The sequence below is a fragment of the Lithobates pipiens genome, unplaced genomic scaffold, assembly GCF_037356315.1.
Source record: "Lithobates pipiens isolate NorthernLeopardFrog02 unplaced genomic scaffold, aLitPip1_a1.2 Scaffold_22, whole genome shotgun sequence".
Lineage (NCBI taxonomy): Eukaryota > Metazoa > Chordata > Amphibia > Anura > Ranidae > Lithobates > Lithobates pipiens.
This window is the reverse complement of record NW_027507784.1, coordinates 179970259-179995378: the sequence shown is the minus strand read 5'-3', so window position 1 is coordinate 179995378 and position 25120 is coordinate 179970259. Positions and strand designations below refer to the sequence as shown.

Sequence of the window (25120 nt, the reverse complement as noted above, 5' to 3'; positions counted from 1 at the left end):
TCACCAGAACTAGTGTCCCCACTGGAAGAATTCCCCTCTACTACTTTTCTGGGGACAACCCAAAATTTGGGATTTTCTTTTACTTTCACTTTTGATGATAATGGTAAACAGGACAAATAGAGAGGGTAAATCTCCCTTATGGGGGCACAGACAGAGATAAAATCCGACAGGTGTTTTAATCCCTCTCCACTCTGTCCAAAACTTAAAAAAAAGTTTTGCCTTTAGTTATACTTTAACTATCACAGATTTGATTTCTCAGCACTCCATTAAAGTGTATGTATATCAAAAACCTTTTCTAGTTTTGGATAGCACAGGAAAGGATTACAGCCCTTATCAGGTCCCTTTTTCCCCATCTGTATCCTGCTGGGGAGATTTCACTTCACTTCCTGTCTTGGAGATGCAACAGAAAGTGAAAGAAAAGCTCCCATGGTGAGATGAATTCCCACCTTAGAAAGTTGTCATTACCTTACTTTCTGTCTTAGAGACAATTGTCACCAAGACAAACAGAGGCGTGAATCTCCCCATGACAAAGACTACCCTGGGGACAAAGACCACATTAAAAACTTGGCACAGGGTCACCTTCCATACTCACATTCCCTACGCTATCCAGAACTACTATTACTAAAGTATTTCCTTTCCATACAGATTAAGCCATATTGGCATGATAATAAACAACAATAACTAGCATTTTGACTGATACTACAAATTAAGTAATAAGTTATAAAAATGACAGCTTTCTCTTTAAAGTACCTTGTCCATCAGAACTGTCTGAAAACATATGACTGGGACTGGTATCTTCCGAATTCTGTCTGAAAAGGCCTTTCTGTGGATTTAGCACGATCTCACACCCTGAGTTACGAAAAATCTTCATCTGGGCTGCCATGACTTTTTCCATTTGAATCTACAATGAAAGGGGTTTATAGTAAGTAATGTAATATAAACTAAATCAAACACATACACTACTAAAGTCGCCCATAACAGAATGCATGGACTCCAGTATCAGGGTGTGCAGATTCACCCCCCAGCCTCTCTCAAACCCCATTTTTAGCATGTATGTAGCAACCAATCCATAAATGTCGCAAGTGTGACCAAATTTGTTTATGTGCAGGAATTTTAGAATTGAAGTTTTTGTCACCAGTACATACATTAATTACTGATATATACTTGCCACAGATACTTTTACCTCTAATGTTGTGTTATTTTGGCATAGTTAATAACACCTAAAAAAAAAAAATCATTTCCAGGAAACTAATACCAAGTTATTTATTCTTAATTGGACTCTATATATTGTTGTATATAGTTTTATATATATATATATATATATATATATATATATATATATATATATATATATATATATATATATATACACATATATATTTTATTATTATAATATATATATATATATATATATATATATATATATATATATATCTATAGATATAGATATAGATATATATATATATAAAAAACTATGTACAACAATATATAGAGTCAATTAAGAATAAATAACTTGGTATTAGTTTCCTGGAAATTATAATTTTTTTTAGGCGTTATTAACTATGCCAAAATAACACAACATTAGAGGTTGTATATATGGGATGATATAAGGGTCAGTTTTATATTTTTTTACTTTTATAGGATTTTAAACTTTGCAGATTTTACTTTTACTATTTGTACATTTTCTGTTGGTGAATGATTTTTTTTTTTTTTAACCAGTTCCCATGGAGGCCAATTCTGCCATTTCTCTCCTACATGTAAAAATCTGTATTTGTTTGCTATGCTAGAAAATTACCCAGAACCCCCAAACATTCTATATATTTTTTTTAGCAGAGACCCTACAGAATAAAAAGGTGGTCATTGCAATTTTTTATGTCACACGATATTTGCGAAGCAATCTTTCAAACCAAATTTTTTGGGGAAAAATACACTTTATTGAATGTTAATGCAAATAAACACAATATATAACCCAATTTTTTGGTAAGATATAAAAGATGATGTTACGCCAAGTAAATGGATACCTAAAATATCACGCATTAAAACACGGAATGGTGCCAAACAATGGTACTTAAAAATCTCCTAACGCGACGCGATGCGTTAATTTTTTTTACAGGTTACCAGTTTAGAGTTACAGAGGAGGTCCAGCGCTAGAACTATTGCTTTTGCTATAATGTATATGGCGATACCTCACATGTGTGGTGTGCATACCATTTACATATGCGTGCACAACCTACATATGTGTTTGCTTCTGCGTGTGAGAATGAGGGGGGGGCAATTTCAAAAAAATGTTTACATTTTTTTTTTACACTGTCCCTTTCATTTATTTATTTTTTGATCCCTTTTATTCCTTTCACAAGAAATGTAAACATCCCTTGTGATAGAAATAAGGTATGACAGATCCTCTTTATGGAGACACCTGGGGTCTATAAGGCCCCAGATATCTCCTCTACACTGTAAAGCATGAGATTAAAAAAAAACATTGATCCCTTCTTTCCAGGAAAAAATTGTCATGACATCACTTCTGAACTCCCAGGAGCAAAGAAATGGGCGGAAAATCATCCAGTCCATGGTCAGATCTGTGGTAACCCGGTATCATCGCTGGATTGGATCCCGGGCTCTTTCAAGAGAGCCTGGAGAGGCACTGGTGGGTGGTGGGGGGACATCCACTCCCGCTGCCTGTAAAAGCTGATTTGCCACTAGGATGGGTTTTACATGAGAGGGAATCGCGGGCTGAAAACAAAGATATCTGGATATTCCTGTCTGTAGCTGCAGACATCATCCAAATATTTCCACTTCGAGTCCAGAATGTCATATGACGTCATATGGACAGGTTAAAGAGGGAACACAGCAGAAGCAATTGGCTTATATACAATCTAATGAGAGCTCCAAACAAAGATCCAATATTTCAAGGCTTTTAATAATAAAATCGATTCATAGCAGAAAAGAGCCAACACATTTTGGATGCCAAACACACTTCCAATTCATCAAGGCTTAGAAACTCTGACTGTGCTTAACCACTAGCCGATCAGCCACCACAGTTATACTGCGGCAGGTTGGCTCTGATGGGCAAATTGCCATAGCTGTACGTTGCTCCTTTAAGACGTGACAGCAGGCACACCCCGGGCATGTCCCCAGAGCCCACGATCATTCGTAACAGAGCGAGAAACGGGATCTGTGTGTGTAAACACACAAATCCTGGTTCTCTCAGGGGAGGGGAGAGAGATTGTGTGTTCATACTAAGTCTCTCCTCCCCTAGTTAGTCCCATCCCCCTACAGTTAGAACACACCCAGGGAACCCAGTTAAAGCCTTGATCGTCCCCTAGTATTAACCCCTCCCCTGCCAATGTCATTAATACAGTAATCAATGGCTATTTTAAAGTGGTTGTAAACCCTTACAAACCACTTTGACCTACAGGTAAGCCTAGATTAAGGCTTACCTGTAGGTCCAAGCAATATCTCCTAAACCTATATGGTTTAGGAGATATTTGCCCGAAAATGGGCACCGCTGTCTACGGCGCATGCGCCGTAGACAGCGGCGCGCAGGCGCACTAAACGCGGCAAATCCAAGAATGGAGCTGCCTAATTTGTCGACTCCCGTGCGCATGCGCGGGAGTGACGTCATCGCGGCTTCGCCGAATGACAGCGGCGGAGCTGCGAGACGCGACTCCCGTGCGCATGCGCGGGAGTGACGTCATCGCGGCTTCGCCGCTGTCATTCGGCGGAGCTGCGAGATGCCACCAGCAAGATGGATGCGGCGAACTACAGGGGACAGCGGCGACTTCGCTGGCTCCTGTGTCAGGTAAGTGACACATAATGAGCTACTATGCGATGCATAGTAGTCCATTATGCTTTACCTTTGCAGGGAAAAAAAGAGGAAGTAAACCCATCAGGGTTTACTTCCTCTTTAAGCTCTGGTCACTGTATAAATGTCAATGGTCCCAAAATAGTGTCAAAAGTGTCCAAACTGACAATAACGCAGTCCCGATAAAAATCGCAGATCGCCGCCATTACTAGTAAAAAATAAAAATGACATAAATGTATCCCCTATTTTGTAGGCCCTATAACTTTTGCACAAACCAATCAATATACACTTATTGCAATTTTTATCGGCCTAAACTGAGGTAAACAATATTCTTTTAGAAGAAAAAATGGTGATCGTTATTATAGCAAAAACTACAAATATTGTGTTTTTTTCAAAATTGTCACGTTATTTTTGTTTAAAGCACAAAAAATAAAAACAGCAGAGGTGATCGAATAACACCAAAAGAAAGCTCTATTTGTGAGGAAAACAGAACAAAAATTTTTGTTTGGGTACAATGTCGCACGATCATGCAATTGTCAGTTAACCGCTTCACCACTGAGTACTTAAACCCCCTTCCTAACCAGACCAATTTTCAGCTTTTGGTGCTCTCACACTTTGAATGACAATTACTCAGTCATGTAACACTGTACCCAAATGAATTTTTTGTCCTTTTTTTCACACAAATAGTGCTTTCTTTTGGCGGTATTTAATCACCGCTGGGTTTTTTATTTTTTGCGCTATTAATCAAAAAATACTGACAATTTGGTAAAAAAAAAATTCTTTGTTTCTTTTAAAATGTATTGAAAAGTATTGGCGAGTATTAGCAGAGTATTGGCGAGCATTGGCAGTATTGCAGTGTTGCAGAGTATTGGCAGATTATTGCAGAGTATTGCCGTGTTGCAGAGTATTGGCAGATTATTGCAGAGTATTACAGTGTTGCAGAGTATTGGCAGATTATTGCACAGTATGAGCAGAATACTGCACATTATTTGCACTGGGCAGCGCTGTGGGCACTTCACATCCAGCCCACAGCGCTGCTGCAATCTCTCTGCCTCTCCCCTCTCACTGTACCAATCGGTACAGAGAGGGGAGGGAGGAACCGTCGTCATGACGTGGCGCCAGTTTGTTTACAAGTGGCCATTTACCGTCACGGATGTTCCCGGGTGTGCGCCCCAGGGGGCACGGGAGCAAGATTCTGGGAGGACGTTCCACGGACATCCACCCAGAATAAGCTGATGCGCTGTAGCCGTCTTTTTGCCATGGCCCGGTCGGCATGTGGTTAAAGCGACGCAGTGCCAAATAATAAAAAATGGCCTGGTCAGGAAGGTGGCAAATCCTTTCCGGGGCTGAAGTGGTTAAACAGATTCAGGTAAGAAGATACCAAATGGATCTGCAATGTGAACTGCTTAGAACAGTTTCAGGGGAACAGGTTAACAGTGATAAGTCATGGTGGCTATCCATTTGGTGTCCGTTTAACAACTTCACTACCTTCCTGCCCACAACAATTTTCAGTTCCTTATTTCCCTCACTTATTGCGCTGGTGAGAACTCAAAATATTCTTCTTGGTGACATTGGTCACAGGGCAAATAAAGGGGGTGAATCACCCCAGTGGGAAGATAAAGAAATAGAGATGTATAATAAAAAATGACTTCACAAACACTTTATCCGCTTTAAGACACTTTCACCCTCTTCCTGCCCAGGCCAATTTTCTGCTTTTTTTTGCACACTTTGAATAACAATTGCGCGGTCATGCAACACTGTACCCATATTAAAGGGTTTCACACAAATAGAGCTTTCTTTTGGTGTTATTTAATCACCGCTGGGTTTTTTATTTTTTGCTAAATAAACGAAAAAAGATTGAAAAAAAAAAACACACTCTAATCAATACATTGTTACCATGGTGACACGTTACTTCTCTGGAGAAATTATCAGGATTTTTTTTACACATTATGATTGCTTATACCAGTGAACTGCACTATTATAAGCAACCATTTGTACTGAAAGAAATTGATTCATTCAGTGTGTAGGTGTGATTGGCCCCAGGTAATAACATGATACAGAAGGGCTGTAATTGACCCTGTCTGTACTATATGATCACTGTGACCAATCACAGAGATTAACACAATTGTAGACAATGAATGGCATTAATTAAAGCCATTCATTGTGCACAATTGTCATGTTATCTGCTGTGATTGGTCACAGCAATCACATGGTACTGGCAGCAGCATCCTCTGTGTCCGGTTACCCAGTAGCGACTGGAGTTACTCATAATTACACTGAGTCTCAGCGGCTGGTGGCTCAGAGGTCACTGGCAGGTAAGAGACAGAATTAGAAGGAGAGCGTTTGTGCCTCCGCCTTCAGAGTCACAAAACAATTGTGTAATCTGGGCCATAAAGTCATGCATTATTGCAGTAAAAAAAAAAAAAAGGCAGAGGAGGCAGTGACACCCGATAGTGCTAAGGAATGCTCCAAAGATGGCACAGACTCCAGAGATAGAGGATATGATTTCAGGCTACACCCAGACGATGACATTAGTGCTCAGTCCCTTGGTATTAAGCCCTTTTGTGGTGAACTGGCAAACAGAGGGAATTTTTAAGGTGCCCAGCGATCCTACTAATGAGGTAGCTCCTGGTGCTCAGCTCGAGTGGCAAATTCACAGGGTGAGTCATCAGAGACAGAGCAAAAGCTAAGGCAATGCCAATGGCCCTGAACCTGGAAAGCAATCCATGGTGAACTTGTTATACAAACCGGAAAGGGCCCAAGTGCCCGAAGGTCACTTTCAGGCTGGTGATCCAACATCCAGTCCTGCGGGGTCTAGACTTATCATTCCAAAGTCAGGCTGAAGTCATCTGCACAAGATAGCTGCAATCGTAGAGACCAGATCTACCATAAATGTAAAGTCTTTATTTAGGAAAAATGCTAGCAAAAATGGTTTAGACTTTCAAGCAGGGGTCACCAAACTTTTTGATCAAACTGCCCCAGAATCAATAGGAGTAAAAAAATGCCTCAGGCTTGGTAGTCAGCAAAACAATTATATAGCACCTGTGGTCAGTAGAAGGAGGAATAGTGACTGATGATTGGTATTCATAGGAAGAACAGTGCCCCATTACAGTGTCAGTGGCAGGAACAGAGCTGGTGTCAGTGGGAAGTGCCCAATTATTGGTATCAATGGGGGGAATGGTGCCCTATTGTTGGTGTTTCCATGGAAGGAATTATGCCCTACTGTTGGTGTTAGTGGAAGGAATAGTGCCCCATCATTGGTGTCAGTGGGGGAAATACTGCCCTGTCATTGGTGTCAGTGGGGGAAATACTGCCCTGTCATTGGTGTCAGTGGGGGGAATTGTGCCCCATCATTGATTTCAGTAGAAGGAATAGTGCCCCACTGTTGGTATCAGAGTGAAGAATTATGCCCCATCTTTGGTTCCAGAGGGAGGAATTTTTTCCCCACTGTTGGTATCAATGGGAGGAATAGTGCCCCAATAACTACAAGAAAAGGGCTGCATCTGGCCCATAGGCCACATTTTGGAGATTATTGCTCTAAACAAAATAGCTAAAAAAAGGGCGGCCATCCTCCTAAGAAACTATAAAAAAGGAGACATGCTGGTGGGAAAAGAGGTTATCCTGGGCTGGCCCAAAGTGTTTGGCTACCAGGGTCAAATCCTCTGGTGGAAGGCAGAATAATCCGAGGATTAAGACTTCCTGTTCCTCAACGGATAAGAAAGAAAAAGTTTTGGGTTTTTTGTCTAGAGTTCAGCTTTAACTATCTTTAATTGTAGATAGGAAGAAGGAACAGTTGAATAAAACCACATATATATTAGCTGCACAACAAATAACATCATAAAATGGCTTCCTGACCTGCAATTTGTGAACTGTGGATTCTTCTCCATTAGCTTTGGCCACTGTAAGTTGTTCTTTTAGTGCTTTCATTTGCTGATGAAGTGCTGCAAGAGTTTCCTGATGATCTGCAAAGCTGTCCTGTGGACAGTAATGCACCACTTTATTGACGTATAAAGATTTCAAGCAATTCAGAATGAATTATATACAGTATATTTTTTAAAATAATTCAGATGTGCTTTCCAAAAGAATAATGTAAGTGTATAGTGGTTCTGTATATATTTTATTTATTTATGTATTGAGGTCTTAAAACTTTTGTAAAATACGTTCTCTATTTTTTATTGGGTATTAGAGTCTGCTAATTAATATTCAGTAATCTCTTTTTAAAATAGATGGTGGCGCTTTAGACACGTTTTTACATATGGTTCTTGCCCGTTTGTTAAAATAGCCTGTTATTTCCAGAACTCAATAGCTTGGGCTGTAAATTACACACAAGCAAGTCAGAGTAGTAACTCACCAAAGTATCTTATCCCTATTAGATGTCTTTCTCCTAAGGTTTATGTTAGTCATATCAATCCTTGAGTATATTCCCAGAATACAACTAACTAATCCTAAAAGTTCGCCCTCCCACCTCCTAACACCTATACTAACTACTCAGTGGAAGAAAGATATGTACAGTACCTTGCGAAAGTATTCGGCCCCCTTGAACTTTTCAACCTTTTGCCACATTTCAGGCTTCAAACATAAAGATATAACATTTTAATTTTTTGTGAAGAATCACCAACAAGTGGGACACAATTGTGAAGTGGAACGAAATCTATTGGATATTTTAAACTTTTTTAGCAAATAAAAAACTGAAAAGTGGTGCGTGCAAAATTATTCAGCCCCTTTACTTTCAGTGCAGCAAACTCACTCCAGAAGTTCAGCGAGGATCTCGGAATGATCCAATGTTGTCCTAAATGACTGATGGTGATAAATAGAATCCACCTGTGTGTAATCAAGTCTCTGTATAAATGCACCTGCTCTGTGATAGTCTCAGGGTTCTGTTGAAAGCGCAGAGAGCATCATGAAGACCAAGGAACACACCAGGCATGTCCGTAATACTGTTGTGGAGAAGTTTAAAGCCAGATTTGGATACAAAAAGATTTCCCAAGCTTTAAACATCCCAAGGAGCACTGTGCAAGCGATCATTTTGAAATGGAAGGAGTATCAGACCACTGCAAATCTACCAAGACCTGGTCGTCCCTAAACTTTCAGCTCAGACAAGGAGAAGACTGATCAGAGATGCAGCCAAGAAGCCCATGATCACTCTGGATGAACTGCAGAGAACTACAGCTGAGGTGGGAGAGTCTGTCCATAGGACAACAATCAGTCGTACACTGCACAAATCTGGCCTTTATGGAAGAGTGGCAAGAAGAAAGCCATTTCTCAAAGATATCCATAAAAAGTCTCGTCTAAAGTTTGCCACAAGCCACCTGGGAGACACACCAAACATGTGCAAGAAGGTGCTCTGGTCAGATGAAACCAAAATCGAACTTTTTGCCCACAATACAAAACTATATGTTTGGCGTAAAAGCAACACAGCTCATCCCCCTCAACACACCATCCCCACTGTCAAACATGGTGGTGGCAGCATCATGGTTTGGGCCTGCTTTTCTTCAGCAGGGACAGGGAAGATGGTTAAAATTGAGGGGAAGATGGATGCAGCCAAATACAGGACCATTCTGGATGAAAACCTGTTGGAGTCTGCAAAAGACCTGAAACTGGAATGGAGATTTATCTTCCAACAAGACAATGATCCCAAACATACAGCAAAATCTACAAAGGAATGGTTCACAAATAAACGTATCCAGGTGTTAGAATGGCAAAGTCAAAGTCCAGACCTGAATCCAATCGAGAATCTGTGGAAAGAGCTGAAAACTGTTCACAAACTCTCTCTATCCAACCTCACTGAGCTCGAGCTGTTTTGCAAGGAAGAATGGGCAAGAATTTCAGTCTCTCGATGTGCAAAACTGATAGAGACATACCCCAAGCGACTTGCAGCTGTAATCGTAGCAAAAGGTGGCTCTACAACGCAAGGGGGCCGAATAATTTTGCATGCCCCACTTTTCATTTTTTTATTAGTTAAAAAAGTTTCAAAAATCCAATAGATTTCGTTCCACTTCACAATTGTGTCCCACTTGTTGGTGATTCTTCACAAAAAATAAAAATGTTATATCTTTATGTTTGAAGCCTGAAATGTGGCAAAAGGTTGAAAAGTTCAAGGGGGCCGAATACTTTCGCAAGGCACTGTATATTTACCTTTTTTCAAGCTCCTTTGAACCAGTAATTTGATCAGCTCCCTTCTGTCAGCTAGCAGCGGCTTTAGGGAAGAGGTGGTTGTGCCATCAACAGATGGCCCATAGTAAGCCTGTGGGTGACTTCACTGCTCAGGTACTCCAGTTGTTGTCTGAGCGCTCTCTCCCCTCCCCTGTAGTTGGCGCTGGCTGACATAGAGGAGATTGCGGGACCGGACCAGAGTGGCCTGAGAATAGGTAGGTATAAGCATCTTTCTTTCACAGAGCAGTTAGTATAGGTATATGCAGTTAATATTTATGCGGACTTTTTACACTATTTGTGTATGGGCACAACCACTGTTTTGTGTTAACGTTGGCATTGTATGTAATAAGGCAATATAAATACTATGAAATATGATTTAAAGGGATAGTGCACCCATATGTGTTTACAATCTATTTGAATGTTATTTATCCTGAGACTGTACAGTGTGCTGCATCCCTTACTTTTGATTCATCTTTGAGTTAATTTGCAGATTTGTCACACATTTGTTTTTTATTTATTTATTTCACATTTGGATATTTGTATATTTACACTGAGCACAGGAAAGTTTACTTTTACATACAACTTAATAAACTCATATAAATTATGCAACCAACTATATTTACGCATCCTACAGAATGCAGCAGTTGATCAAGTAAGACCAAACTCAGTCATGAGCCATTTGTTGAGGGACTTTCAATGTTCTGGACTACTATAGACTGATGTCTATAGTATAGGTTTAAAGCAGATTCTGTTTTAAAGTGGAAGTCCATGCTAATATTAAAATCCCTGCAGACAACCACGATCTAATACTAACCTATCTAGCCCTGTAAAGAAAAAAATGAGTATGCATACCTATTCTGAAGCTGATCCGACCTGATCCCACGCTGAGCTTTCAGCTGTGGCTTTGCTGTGCAGATGTGTGCAGAGGATACATCTGACAACGGAAGCCCCATAGTAAGTCTATGGGTGATGTCACTTCCCATTCATTTCACAGCCGTTGTCGGCTGTGTCCTCTGTAGAGCTTCCACTGCTGGAGATCGGGTCGGATCAGGTCAGATCAGGTCGGATCAACTTAAAAAAAGGTATGTATACTCATTTTTTCTTTACAGGGCTATTTAGGCTCATGGGTGTCTATAGATGCAGGGATTTAAGTTTTATCATGGACTTCCACTTTAAGTCGTTTTATGTTATCTTATTCTACATTATGAATAAAATCAGAAAAGTGCAAGTACAGTATGATTAAAAAATGGAATGCTTCCGTTTAGAAAATAAAAGTCATCAATGCAACCCTCACAATCACTATCAAATATCTAAAGGCAGACTACAAAAATACTACACATTACCTCAGTTTTAATTCTCTTAGGCGATAGCTCGTCTCTATCTTCATATTTGGACCTGGAAATAGAAAGAAATTGGAAAAATTTAAGATATATTATTATATTATTATTATACAGGTTTTATATAGCGCCAACAGTTTGCTCAGCGCTTTACAACATGAGGGCAGTTATAGTTACATTACATTACAGTTACAGTTACATTACAATTTGGTACAAGAGGAATCGGAGGGCCCTGCTCGTTAGAGCTTACAAAAGGATATATATGAAAGGATGCAGTCACTAGTAAAATGTTATTTTCGGGGCTTTCGTGTCTGTTTGCTTTTTCTTTTTTTAAAGTTAAAAAATGCAAGGGTTTCCCCTTTAGTGATGGCCGAACGGTTCGCCCGGCGGTCGTTTCGCGGCGAATTTCCGACTTTCGCCGTCCGCGGGTTCGAACGCCTTTTTCCGTCGTTCGCCCCGGCGGACTTACGTGTTTAATGTATACAAGAACTTTAACCTTTCGTGACACGTTTATCATGTGTTACAGGACAACCAATTGAGACATGACAGCTCATGGACACTTGGACATTCCCCCTAACCTATAAATACACCCGATCCGGTGGCCATTTTACATTCTTTCTTCTGTCACTGTAGGGAAAGGATCCTGTGTGGAGTAGGGACAGAGAAAACGCTAGCTATTTGGTACACAAAAGTTCTTTTCAGGACTGGTATAGGTGTTAGGTCAGCAGCCTGAGTTTCTTTTGTCAGTTTAGATAAAGGGACAGAGCGCTGTATGCTGCTATTTTAGGGACAGCTCAGCCAGATTAGTCTTTCTTCATCATCATCATCATCATCATCATTAGCTGTTACTATCAGGTCCACAAAAGAGCTGTTCCAGCTAATCGTTCCAGCCTACTCTTTTTTGCCAATTTGTATAGGGACAGGCAGGAAGCAGTGTGTCAGGCAGTGAGGATAATTTTAAAGACTTGCTGTTACTATTAGTTCCACAAAGGTTCTTTTCAGGACTGGTATCAGTGGTACGGTAATAGGCTTGTACACGTATAATATTCTTTCTTCCAAATATAGAAAGAATATTATACTTGACTGCTGCCCTTCTGCTGCAGTCTGCTAATCATTCACAACTCACTTGTTCCACAAAGCTCTTTATCAGGACTGGTAACTTGGTCTGTCTAGGGTGCTACGGTACATAGGCTTGGGTGCGGTACAGTCTGCTGTTCTGTAAGGACCGCTATCGGTCCACAATACATAGGGTTGCCGTGCACTACTGCTGACCGCTGCCCTATACTGCAGCAGTCCTTCATTGGTATAGGGACTGACGTACAGTCTGCTAATCACTAACACACAACCTGCTTGGTCCACAAAAGTTCTTATAAGGACTGGTAACTTGGTATAGGGTGCTACGGTACATAGGCCTGAGTGCGTTACAGTCTGCTGTTCTGTAAGGACCGCTATCGGTCCACAATACATAGGGTTGCCGTGCACTACTGCTGACCGCTGCCCTATACTGCAGCAGTCCTTCAGCGGTATAGGGACTGACGCACAGTCTGCTAAACACTAACACACAACCTGCTTGGTCCACAAAAGTTTTTATAAGGACTGGTAACTTGGTATAGGGTGCTACGGTACATAGGCCTGAGTGCAGTACAGTCTGCTGTTCTGTAAGGACCGCTATCGGTCCACAATACATAGGGTTGCCGTGCACTACTGCTGACCGCTGCCCTATACTGCAGCAGTCCTTCATTGGTATAGGGACTGACGTACAGTCTGCTAATCACTAACACACAACCTGCTTGGTCCACAAAAGTTCTTATAAGGACTGGTAACTTGGTATAGGGTGCTACGGTACATAGGCCTGAGTGCGTTACAGTCTGCTGTTCTGTAAGGACCGCTATCGGTCCACAATACATAGGGTTGACGTGCACCACTGCTGACCGCTGCCCTATACTGCAGCAGTCCTTCAGCGGTATAGGGACTGACGTACAGTCTGCTAAACACTAATACACAACCTGCTTGGTCCACAAAAGTTCTTATAAGGACTGGTAACTTGGTATAGGGTGCTACGGTACATAGGCTTGAGTGCGGTACAGTCTGCTGTTCTGTAAGGACCGCTATCGGTCCACAATAGATAGGGTTGACGTGCACCACTGCTGACCGCTGCCCTATACTGCAGCAGTCCTTCAGCGGTATAGGGACTGACGCACAGTCTGCTAAACACTAACACACAACCTGCTTGGTCCACAAAAGTTTTTATAAGGACTGGTAACTTGGTATAGGGTGCTACGGTACATAGGCCTGAGTGCGTTACAGTCTGCTGTTCTGTAAGGACCGCTATCGGTCCACAATACATAGGGTTGCCGTGCACTACTGCTGACCGCTGCCCTATACTGCAGCAGTCCTTCATTGGTATAGGGACTGACGTACAGTCTGCTAATCACTAACACACAACCTGCTTGGTCCACAAAAGTTCTTATAAGGACTGGTAACTTGGTATAGGGTGCTACGGTACATAGGCCTGAGTGCGTTACAGTCTGCTGTTCTGTAAGGACCGCTATCGGTCCACAATACATAGGGTTGACGTGCACCACTGCTGACCGCTGCCCTATACTGCAGCAGTCCTTCAGCGGTATAGGGACTGACGTACAGTCTGCTAAACACTAATACACAACCTGCTTGGTCCACAAAAGTTCTTATAAGGACTGGTAACTTGGTATAGGGTGCTACGGTACATAGGCTTGAGTGCGGTACAGTCTGCTGTTCTGTAAGGACCGCTATCGGTCCACAATACATAGGGTTGCCGTGCACTACTGCTGACCGCTGCCCTATACTGCAGCAGTCCTTCATTGGTATAGGGACTGACGTACAGTCTGCTAATCACTAACACACAACCTGCTTGTTCCACAAAAGTTCTTATAAGGACTGGTAACTTGGTATAGGGTGCTACGGTACATAGGCTTGAGTGCGGTACAGTCTGCTGTTCTGTAAGGACCGCTATCGGTCCACAATAGATAGGGTTGACGTGCACCACTGCTGACCGCTGCCCTATACTGCAGCAGTCCTTCAGCGGTATAGGGACTGACGTACAGTCTGCTAAACACTAATACACAACCTGCTTGGTCCACAAAAGTTCTTATAAGGACTGGTAACTTGGTATAGGGTGCTACGGTACATAGGCTTGAGTGCGGTACAGTCTGCTGTTCTGTAAGGACCGCTATCGGTCCACAATAGATAGGGTTGACGTGCACCACTGCTGACCGCTGCCCTATACTGCAGCAGTCCTTCAGCGGTATAGGGACTGACGTACAGTCTGCTAAACACTAATACACAACCTGCTTGGTCCACAAAAGTTCTTATAAGGACTGGTAACTTGGTATAGGGTGCTACGGTACATAGGCTTGAGTGCGGTACAGTCTGCTGTTCTGTAAGGACCGCTATCGGTCCACAATACATAGGGTTGCCGTGCACTACTGCTGACCGCTGCCCTATACTGCAGCAGTCCTTCATTGGTATAGGGACTGACGTACAGTCTGCTAATCACTAACACACAACCTGCTTGTTCCACAAAAGTTCTTATAAGGACTGGTAACTTGGTATAGGGTGCTACGGTACATAGGCTTGAGTGCGGTACAGTCTGCTGTTCTGTAAGGACCGCTATCGGTCCACAATAGATAGGGTTGACGTGCACCACTGCTGACCGCTGCCCTATACTGCAGCAGTCCTTCAGCGGTATAGGGACTGACGTACAGTCTGCTAAACACTAATACACAACCTGCTTGGTCCACAAAAGTTCTTATAAGGACTGGTAACTTGGTATAGGGTGCTACGGTACATAGGCTTGAGTGCGGTACAGTCTGCTGTTCTGTAAGGACCGCTATCGGTCCACAATAGATAGGGTTGACGTGCACCACTGCTGACCGCTGCCCTATACTGCAGCAGTCCTTCAGCGGTATAGGGACTGACGTACAGTCTGCTAAACACTAATACACAACCTGCTTGGTCCACAAAAGTTCTTATAAGGACTGGTAACTTGGTATAGGGTGCTACGGTACATAGGCTTGAGTGCGGTACAGTCTGCTGTTCTGTAAGGACCGCTATCGGTCCACAATAGATAGGGTTGACGTGCACCACTGCTGACCGCTCACCTATACTGCAGCAGTCCTTCAGCGGTATAGGGACTAAGAGTTTTGTCACAGGGTCATTTAAAAAATGACATGCAGAGGAAGAGGCAGGCCCTTCCGCAGGGGTGGTAGGGGTAGGGCAGGAGCAACAGGCTTGAGCCAAAGTGGGAAGTTGCAGAAGGTGCGTTCAATTACTTTAAAGGATGCACCAGACTTGGTTGAGTGGCTCGCTCAGCCTTACTCTTCTGCACCCTCCTCATCCTCTCGATCTGCACCCTCTTCTTCACTCTCTGCTATGTGCACCCCCAAAGACACTACCACCAACAACACGACCACCACCACCACCACCACATACCTTCCGCTTGAGTCACTGGAATTATTTTCCGATCCATATCAAGAGGACATTTCTGATGCGCAGCCACTCTTGGTATTGGATCAGGAAGAGGAGGTAGCAACAAGCGCTACTCAGCAGTCTGACGCCAGTACCCAGATCAGCCCAAGGAGGAGGTTGGTCCCCGGTGTTGCTGCCTACTCTACTTATAGCGGTGGGGAAGGTGACGTTGATGATGACGTGTCTAGTGATGTCACGTGGGTGCCCACAAGAGAGGAAGAGGAGGGGAGTTCAGAGGGAGATATGGACCAGCAGATAGGGAGGAGAAGCAGCAATGACTTACATTGCACAGCAGGGACAAAGCAGACTGCAAATGTATCAGGAGCGAGTCATCGACCATGTACGGTCACATCTGGCGCTCCCAGGACACCGGCACATGGCTCCGCAGTGTGGGCTTTTTTTAACGTGTCCGCTGCTGACAATAGCGTTGCCATCTGCAATCTTTGCAGTCAACGCGTTAGTCGCGGTAAGCCCAATACTCACCTAGGGACGACCGCCTTAAGAAGGCACATGAGCAGCCATCACCGAGCCCAGTGGGAGCAACGGAACACACAAAGCCACACTGCAGGCTCTCACCGTCCAGCCTCGTCTTCTACTTCTCCTTCTCCTCTCTCCTCACAATTGTCCTCCACTCCACCTTCCATCACGCCAAGCTCACATTTTTCTGCAAAAAGGCAGGCTTCCGTGGGCCTAATGTTTGAGCGTAAAAAAATGATGACGCCGGATAACCCTCTTGCCCAACGGTTGGCGGCTGGCTTGTCAGAACTCATAGCCCGCCAACTACTGCCATATAAACTGGTGGACTCGGAGGCCTTTCGCAAATTTGTGGCCATTGGAACACCACAATGGAAGGTCCCAGGAAGGAAGTATTTCTCAGAGAAGGGCATCCCAGAGCTATATGGCCATGTTCAGCGGCAAGTGAATGTATCTCTGGCACACAGTGTCGGTGCCAAGATACATCTGACCACAGACACGTGGTCTAGCAAACACGGGCAGGGAAGGTATATCAGTTTTACTGCCCACTGGGTGAACCTTCTGACGGCCGTCAAGCATGTAACCCGTGGCACCCGTGTAGATTTGGTTTTACCGCCACGGATTGCATGCAGGCCTGACTCTTCTTCTCCTCCTCCTACTCCATCCTCCTCCCTCTCCTCCTCAGCTGCCTCCTCCTTTTCCGCTGCTAGCGTCTCTTCCACTGCACCGCCCAAGCTCCCCAGAACCTATTCCACATGCCAGGTGAGACGTTGCCATGCCGTGCTGCGTCTGTTGTGCCTGGAAGCAAAGAGCCACACTGGCCCGGCACTCCTTTCAGCTTTGCGTTCACAGGCAGATGAGTGGCTAACACCGCTCAATTTGACAGTTGGTAAAGTGGTGTGTGACAACGGTGCCAATCTGCTTAGCGCATTGAAACAGGGCAAAATCACGCACGTGCCGTGCATGGCACACGTCTTAAACTTGGTCGTGCAGCGATTCCTTGTCAAATACCCTGGGGTCCAGGACATCTTGCGGCAGGCAAGGAAAATCTCGGCCCATTTCAGAAGATCTTACACGGCCATGGCTCGCCTTGCTGACATTCAGCGGCGACACCATCTGCCGGTCAGACGTCTTATTTGCGATTGCCCGACGCGATGGAACTCAACCTTCTATATGCTTGATAGGCTGCTCCAGCAGAAACGTGCAGTTAACGTCTACCTGTATGAACTCTGCGAAAGAAACGGTTCTGGGGAGCTGGGTTTTTTTTCACCGCGCCAGTGGCTGCTCATGCGCGACACATGCAGACTTCTGCGGCCATTTGAGGAGATCACCAAACTGGTCAGTCGCAGCCATGGCGCCATCAGTGACATGGTACCTTATGCCTTCTTTCTGGAGCGTGCATTGCGTCGTGTCATTGATCAGGCTGTGGAGGAGCAGGAGCGGGAAGATGAGGAAGTCGCAATGCTGGATGAATTCCCAGGGGGGGCTACTCTATCTGAGACAAGTCAACAACAGGAGTCTGATGAGGAGTCAGAGGAGGATGGTGCCGGGGCGGATGAGCAGGAGCAAGAAGAGCATGCTTTAAACCTTTCTGGGATCCCTGTTGTGCGAGGATGGGGAGAGGAGAATGAAGAGGACGACATTATCCTGGATGATGAGCAGGAGCCAGGCCACCACACCGCTTCCACTTTAGTGCAAATGGGGGCCTTCATGCTCCAGTGTTTTAATAGGGACCCCCGTATAAAAAGCATGAGGGTCAAGGACCAGTACTGGGTGGCAACGTACTTAGACCCCCGGTACAAACACAAAATGGCGGAAATGTTACCGCCGTCGCAGAGGGCTGTCAGAATGCAGCACTTCCAGGCCTTGCTTCGAGAAATGCTGCATTCTGCTTTTGCGTGCGCTGGCAGAGGAGCAATTCCCACTCCCAGAGAAGGATTTGCGGGTACCAATCCAACAGCGCCTGCAAGAAGAGGCCGGTTTGAAGATGTGTTGGTGACTTCGGATATGAGGTCATTCTTTCAGCCGACCCATCGACAGGTGTCATCCGGATCCAGCATCAGGGAACGCCTAGACCGTCAGGTGTCCGACTACATTGGGTTAACGGCCGATGTGGACGCTCTGAGGAGTGATGAACCCCTAGACTACTGGGTGGGCAGGCTTGACCTCTGGCCAGAGCTTGCCCAATTTGCAATCGAACTGTTGGCTTGCCCCTCATCCAGTGTCCTGTCCGAAAGGACGTTCAGCGCAGCAGGGGGGATTGTGACCGATAAGCGTACTCGCCTAGCTCACCACAGTGTTAACTACCTCACATTTCTAAAAATGAATGAGGCATGGATCTCGGAGGAATTCAACACATGTGATCAGTAGACCATGTATATGTCTATAAACAATTTTTGGAATCAAGCACACAGACCTTCTTAATTCATTTGGCTCACTTCCCTGACCCAAAAAAGCACACCGTACTATATGCCCCTACCCTCCTCTTTGAAGAGGTTGAGCGGTGTCATATTTCTACTGGGGCTGCTTATTATGAGGGGTTCCCACCATCCCTGTGCTGTGCTGACTTCCTCCTGGGTGTTCTTATTATGAGGGGCTCCCACCATCCCTGTGCTGTGCTGACTTCCTCCTGGGGGTTCTTATTATGAGGGGATCACACCATCCCTGTGCTGTGCTGACTTCCTCCTGGGGCTGCTTACGGTGCTGCTGTCAGCGCTGTATGTCACGGAGCTGCTGTCAGCGCTGTATGTCACGGAGCTGCTGTCAGCGCTGTATGTCACGGAGCTGCTGTCAGCGCTGTATGTCACGGAGCTGCTGTCAGCGCTGTATGTCACGGAGCTGCTGTCAGCGCTGTATGTCACGGAGCTGCTGTCAGCGCTGTATGTCACGGAGCTGCTGTCAGCGCTGTATGTCACGGAGCTGCTGTCAGCGCTGTATGTCACGGAGCTGCTGTCAGCGCTGTATGTCACGGAGCTGCTGTCAGCGCTGTATGTCACGGAGCTGCTGTCAGCGCTGTATGTCACGGAGCTGCTGTCAGCGCTGTATGTCACGGTGCTGCTGTCAGCGCTGTATGTCACGGAGCTGCTGTCAGCGCTGTATGTCACGGAGCTGCTGTCAGTGCTGTATGTCACGGAGCTGCTGTCAGCGCTGTATGTCACGGAGCTGCTGTCAGCGCTGTATGTCACGGAGCTGCTGTCAGCGCTGTATGTCACGGTGCTGCTGTCAGCGCTGTATGTCACGGAGCTGCTGTCAGCGCTGTATGTCACGGAGCTGCTGTCAGCGCTGTATGTCACGGAGCTGCTGTCAGCGCTGTATGTCACGGAGCTGCTGTCAGCGCTGTATGTCACGGAGCTGCTGTCAGCGCTGTATGTCACGGTGCTGCTGTCAGCGCTGTATGTCACGGAGCTGCTGTCAGCGCTGTATGTCACGGAGCTGCTGTCAGTGCTGTATGTCACGGAGCTGCTGTCAGCGCTGTATGTCACGGAGCTGCTGTCAGCGCTGTATGTCACGGAGCTGCTGTCAGCGCTGTATGTCACGGTGCTGCTGTCAGCGCTGTATGTCACGGAGCTGCTGTCAGCGCTGTATGTCACGGAGCTGCTGTCAGCGCTGTATGTCACGGAGCTGCTGTCAGCGCTGTATGTCACGGAGCTGCTGTCAGCGCTGTATGTCACGGAGCTGCTGTCAGCGCTGTATGTCACGGTGCTGATGTCAGTGCTCTGTATTACGGTGCTGCTGTCAGTGCTCTGTATCTCCTGCACCCTCTTGTTTGCCTACCCTGGTCCCTGACCTTCCCTCTCCTCCATTGCCTTCATTAGCTCCATAGTCCTGAATTGTCAGAACAATTTCCCAAATAAAAAAAAAATGCTTGTAGTTATCGATCCCAAATTCACCTCATACATGTATTATGCTATTGTCCAGGTGGTGGGACTACGTGCTACCCCCTAATAATTACCCCGTGGCCGCAAATTCGACCTAAAGGTTTGCGAAATTCGCCTCCCATTGAAGTCAATGGAGCCCGCGGCGAACGGTCGTTTTCGCGAACGTTTGTGTCCGTTCGCGTTTCGCGTTCGCGAAACGTCCCGTCGGAAGTTCGTCCATCACTATTCCCCTTCACAGATAATTCAGCCTCCTGGCTTTCTATTGTAGCACTGCTGTTCTGCCTTTATGTTCCTTTAGACAGTACTGGGTGGAGCCCTGAACACTTGTCAGCTCTCTAACATAGGGCTTGTGCCCAGCTGCAAAATTACCTTTCTGGTTGTCAACAAAATGTGGACCTAGGGTTGGAAGCTTCACCTGACCCAAAACTCTAAAAAGTCTCTTAACTCCAGAACCCAGTCCAGTTTAGATAGGTCTTCTTATTACATACTTTTGGTAAATCTAAAGTAGATTGTAGAGTGGAGGCAGAATCAGGTTATAATGGGTATGGTGAATATTAAATATAACCAAATTAGGAATCAAGGGTAATTCTCACTTCATATTCAGTAGAATATTCCAGATGAATACCAGCTTGCTTTTTATGGGGAAAAACTGTTCACAGGAACTAAGCTTTCCTTCAAAGAAATGTCACTACTGCCCCCTTCCCTTATTAGAATCAAACACAGTTTAAACAGAAAGAAAGAGGATATTGCAAGATTCCAATTGCAGTCTCAAGACAAATGATACAATGCTAAGTTAAAAACAAATAAATCATATTAAAAACCAGGAATGAACATCACACCAAACAACTGTATTCACAGATCAGACAGCTCTCCTCTGCTCTCTGATGGCTGGCTATCCATGTGTGCATATTTAATAAAGGAAGATAATTCATAATTACATTTTGGGAAGATCTCCATTAATGTGGTTAGGAAGGAACTAATGGAACTATAACCATCTCTGCAATGAGGTTTTATAACTAATATTAGAGGATATGTTGTATATTAGCAGCACAGCCTTCCATAGCTGCTAAGGAGAAGTTGATAAATAAAATGTTTTATGGTCAAAGAAAGGGTGATTTATGCATGATTAAAAAACTTTATGGATTAACAGGCATGCTGGTATTGCCTGGTGTGCATGCTTACTATGCCTACCTAATTCCTTGTGCAAAGCACCAATTGGCTAGGATAATCCAACTATTCCAAACAAGTTCTCCCCTAAGATCAGCTGGTCATACTCATGTAATAAAAAATATAATGATATGCAGTGTTTGAAATAAAGTCCTTGTTCAGGAGAAAACGCTGGAATCACCCACAGTGTAGACAGAAATACAAATTAGGTGAATACGGACTTATCCTCCATCGAACATCAACACACTAGGCCTCTTACCAAAAAGAATGGACCACTTAATCACAGGTGGTCAACAGGCATGATAAATCCACAGAGCCACAAAAACATTAATGGAGATCGCAGATGGCTGGGTCTTTTTTGTCACTGTTCTAAACAAACTTTTTCATTATGTCCTGATTCCTGGCAGGAATCTTGGGTCTTATGTTCTTGCCTTGCCAGGAACCAGGACATAATGAAAAAGTTTGTTCAGAACAGTGACAAAAAAAGACCAAGCCATCTGTGATCTCCATTAATCGTTTTGTGGCTTTGTGGATTTATCATGCCTGTTTGACCACCTGTGATTAAGTGGTCCATTCTTTTTGGTAAGAGGCCTGATGTGCTGTTGTTCGGTGGAGGATATTCACCTAATTTGTATTTCTGTCTACACTGTGGGTGATTCCAGCGTTTTCTCCTGAACAAGGACTTTATTTCAAACACTATGGACTTTTTATTAGCAATACTACAGTTATAGCGCTGCATATCATTATATTTTTTTATGCTTATTGTCACCATACAATTTATGCAGCTGCTTTATTACCGTTACTAGTGCAGTGATTAATCTTGAAGTTATCATTCTCAAGTAATCATCATCATCATCAATATGCTTATGGACACTTTAAAATATTCACTGCAGAGCCTTTTTGGTTGCGAACGTACAATATAAGTCAGTTAGGAATTTAGAAAGAAGGGGATTTTAGGATCTGCCCTTTCAAATCATACTCAAACTCAAACCACATCGATCAAAAATGACTGTCTCCTTTTGTTTCCGTTTAAACCAGATATACTGCGCAAGGCAGGGGGCTTTTTCTTTCAGTGGACCTATTCCCTGTACTGTGGTTTTATAGATATTGTAATATAATGTCTGCATTTGTGGGTATATACTGTATACTGTAAGTACTGTCTAACATAATACACTATTTGGATGGGGGGGGATTACTTATCACATCAATTTAATTCTTACTTTGTAGTTCTGTATGTGTATTTGTATGTTACTTCCCGGGAAATTTGTCTTGCTAGTGTGAAAAGTTCATCTCTTCTAGTCAGCAAAGCGAGATCCTTCATGCAAAGTTGAGCAGCAGCTTCATTTACTGTTAGCTGTAACACACAAGTAGAATTTCAATGTTGAGGCTTTTTTACATTACATATTTAAATGTAATTTCAGGCAACAAGTGAAAATATTCAGGGAGCTACTTATGTTATCCAGTAAACACAGCAACTGTGCTAAAGTCAAAATGTTCACTTCAGTTTCCCTTAAATCCAACTCTGTGCTAATTTATATGCCCTCCCAACTTTAATCCAGAGCTACTCCCGCAATACATTTTTTTCCACATAAGACGTGCTCAGTCTTTCAGGTTAAATGATGCCCAGTGCCATTTAATTGAAAAGAGGGCATGCTATCACTGTAGGACATTCATACACAGTTTATTGATGCAGAAAGCAGAACTGAAGTCATCACAGTTCAATTCTCTGCACCATCAGAGGCCTGTCTCCACTGCCAGGAGAAGGCCAAAGAGAAACAGTACCCAGTACCTTAAGTGCCCTGCCTGAAGTCTTCCTAAAAAGTGAAGAGAAAAAAGTATGTCTTCCAGTAACTCCCTCCATTCTTACAATATGCTGCTCTATACAGGGTCGGTAGGAGGACAGTCATAGTGTACATGCTTGAGTCTGCTTTTTAAGGCCTATTTATTCTTTATTCATTAAAGGTACTTATATAGTGCCATCCATTTACGCATTGCTTTACTTAGATATAGTACATTCACATCAATCCCTGCCGTCAAGGAGCTAACAATTTAAGGTCCCTAACTCACATCCATACATACACATAATAGTAACTCACAGCTGTGACAAGAATCCAGCATTTCGTGTTCCTGGATTCACAGGTGGAACATGGATAGTTGTAGCCACTCAGCCTGTACATGGCAATGCCAGGATAACGGCAGCCACAGCTGTCTGGATGTACAACCCCAATACCAGAAAAGTTGTGTGTAATATCTACATAAACACAGAATGCAGGGGGCGTGACCGGAAGCCGAGCTGGAAGGAAGCTGTGAGTGAGAGCTCTCCTCCAGCCCAGCACTACAACGGCCTTACTCTGGGGTTTAAAGCTACACACGATGGGGAGATCGAGAGCCACAAGGTCCTCATCCACCCGGGGGTCGTCTCAGCCGCCCCCGGGCTCGTCATCCTCCCTCAAATCATACTTTCAGCCGCCCGTGATTCCGCTGGGCGGAGGCCGCAAGATGGCGCCGGACGGCCCCGGCCGCGATGCTGAGGGACCTCACGTTGCCGCCGCAGCAGCAATGCGAGCACCGCTCGGAGCTCCCGCACCCGCTCGCCACGGACTCCCTCCAGGAGCTGGACGAGTTAGGCCGCCCCATACATTTGCCCCATGAATCCAGGCGCGACCAGGCCGCAGGGGTGCACAGGCCGCGATCCGGCCTAGGCCGCACAGACAGCACGGAGCCAGCGGGCCTGGAGGCCCAGCACAGGCATTCCGATCCTCCACACTTGCCTGGAGCCTGGAGCCCATGCACGCCGGGACAGCACAAGGGGTGAGTGAACAGCTTCCCCCCCCACCTCGCCCCCCATCTCCCCAGGAACACAGACCAACACCCTGAAGCCCCATCTGCCTTCCACACAATGTTCAGAGGCATTTCCCCGCTTGTTGCGGACGGCCTCAGACCCAGCAATAGGAGGGTCCCCATCTCCTTTTCACCAGGCGCTCCAGGAGACCCCCAAAGCCTCCCCAGTCGTGCAGAGGGTGCGGCGCTCCCCCTGACTGAAATGAGGGCCCAAGATGCTTGGAAATCACTCGCTCCCCCCAAGGCCCAGAGGCAGCCTCGCTCCAGGGACCCCAGCATATCCAGAGGCCAGGAAGCCAGCCGTCCCTCCTATGCCCAGGTAGCCCACCCTCACTCCCCGCGATCACAGGGCTCCTCTCCGGACCCCTTAACCTACTCCCCCCATGTCACATCCTGGCCGGACCACGGGAACCCTCTGTTATCCTGGCCCCCCTTCCAAGGCCACGGGGCCACAACAGGGAGACTCCCCCCGACACCCACCGCATCCCCACTCCCCCACGGAGCAACATGGGGGCGGATATCCCCCCTGGCACGCCTATCTGACCGCCATCCCAACTAAGGATGACTTTAAACAACTCGTGGCAGATGTGAAAGCCACCTGCCGAGCTGAAATCCAGACCCTGCACGCTGGCCTTAAACACCTAGCTGAAAGGGTCGAGATGGCGGAGGAGGAGATCCAGGAGACTAAGCTGGCAGTACACCGCACTCAATTGGAGAACTCGGATCACCGCCTCCTCCTACGGGACATGCAGCGCCATGTAGAGGACCTGGACAATAGAGGCCGGAGGAACAACATTCGTGTTCGGGGCCTCCCTGAGACCGAAGGACCCGAAAACCCAAACTCCCTGACTGGGATCTGATAGCCTCCCCGCCACCTCCGCCGGTGCTCTGGCAGAAAGCACCCTCGGCTAAAAGACACAGAGGACCGGATCCGGACCGCAGACCGCCTACACACAAGTGAC

General features: G+C 45.2%; 1 protein-coding gene across 2 annotated transcripts in view; it reads right to left on the bottom strand.

The window, feature by feature from the left end:
* Positions 1–25120, bottom strand: part of NAB1 (NGFI-A binding protein 1) — a 77677-nt gene that overhangs the window by 12401 nt on the left and 40156 nt on the right. For both annotated transcript variants that reach the window (XM_077448695.1, XM_077448696.1), the window contains exons 3-6: positions 22538–22671; positions 11299–11350; positions 7658–7777; positions 751–901 (exon numbers count right to left, since the gene is read on the bottom strand). In XM_077448695.1, the coding sequence (XP_077304821.1) occupies positions 751–901; positions 7658–7777; positions 11299–11350; positions 22538–22671 (457 nt within the window). The remainder of the gene's footprint in view (positions 1–750; positions 902–7657; positions 7778–11298; positions 11351–22537; positions 22672–25120) is intronic.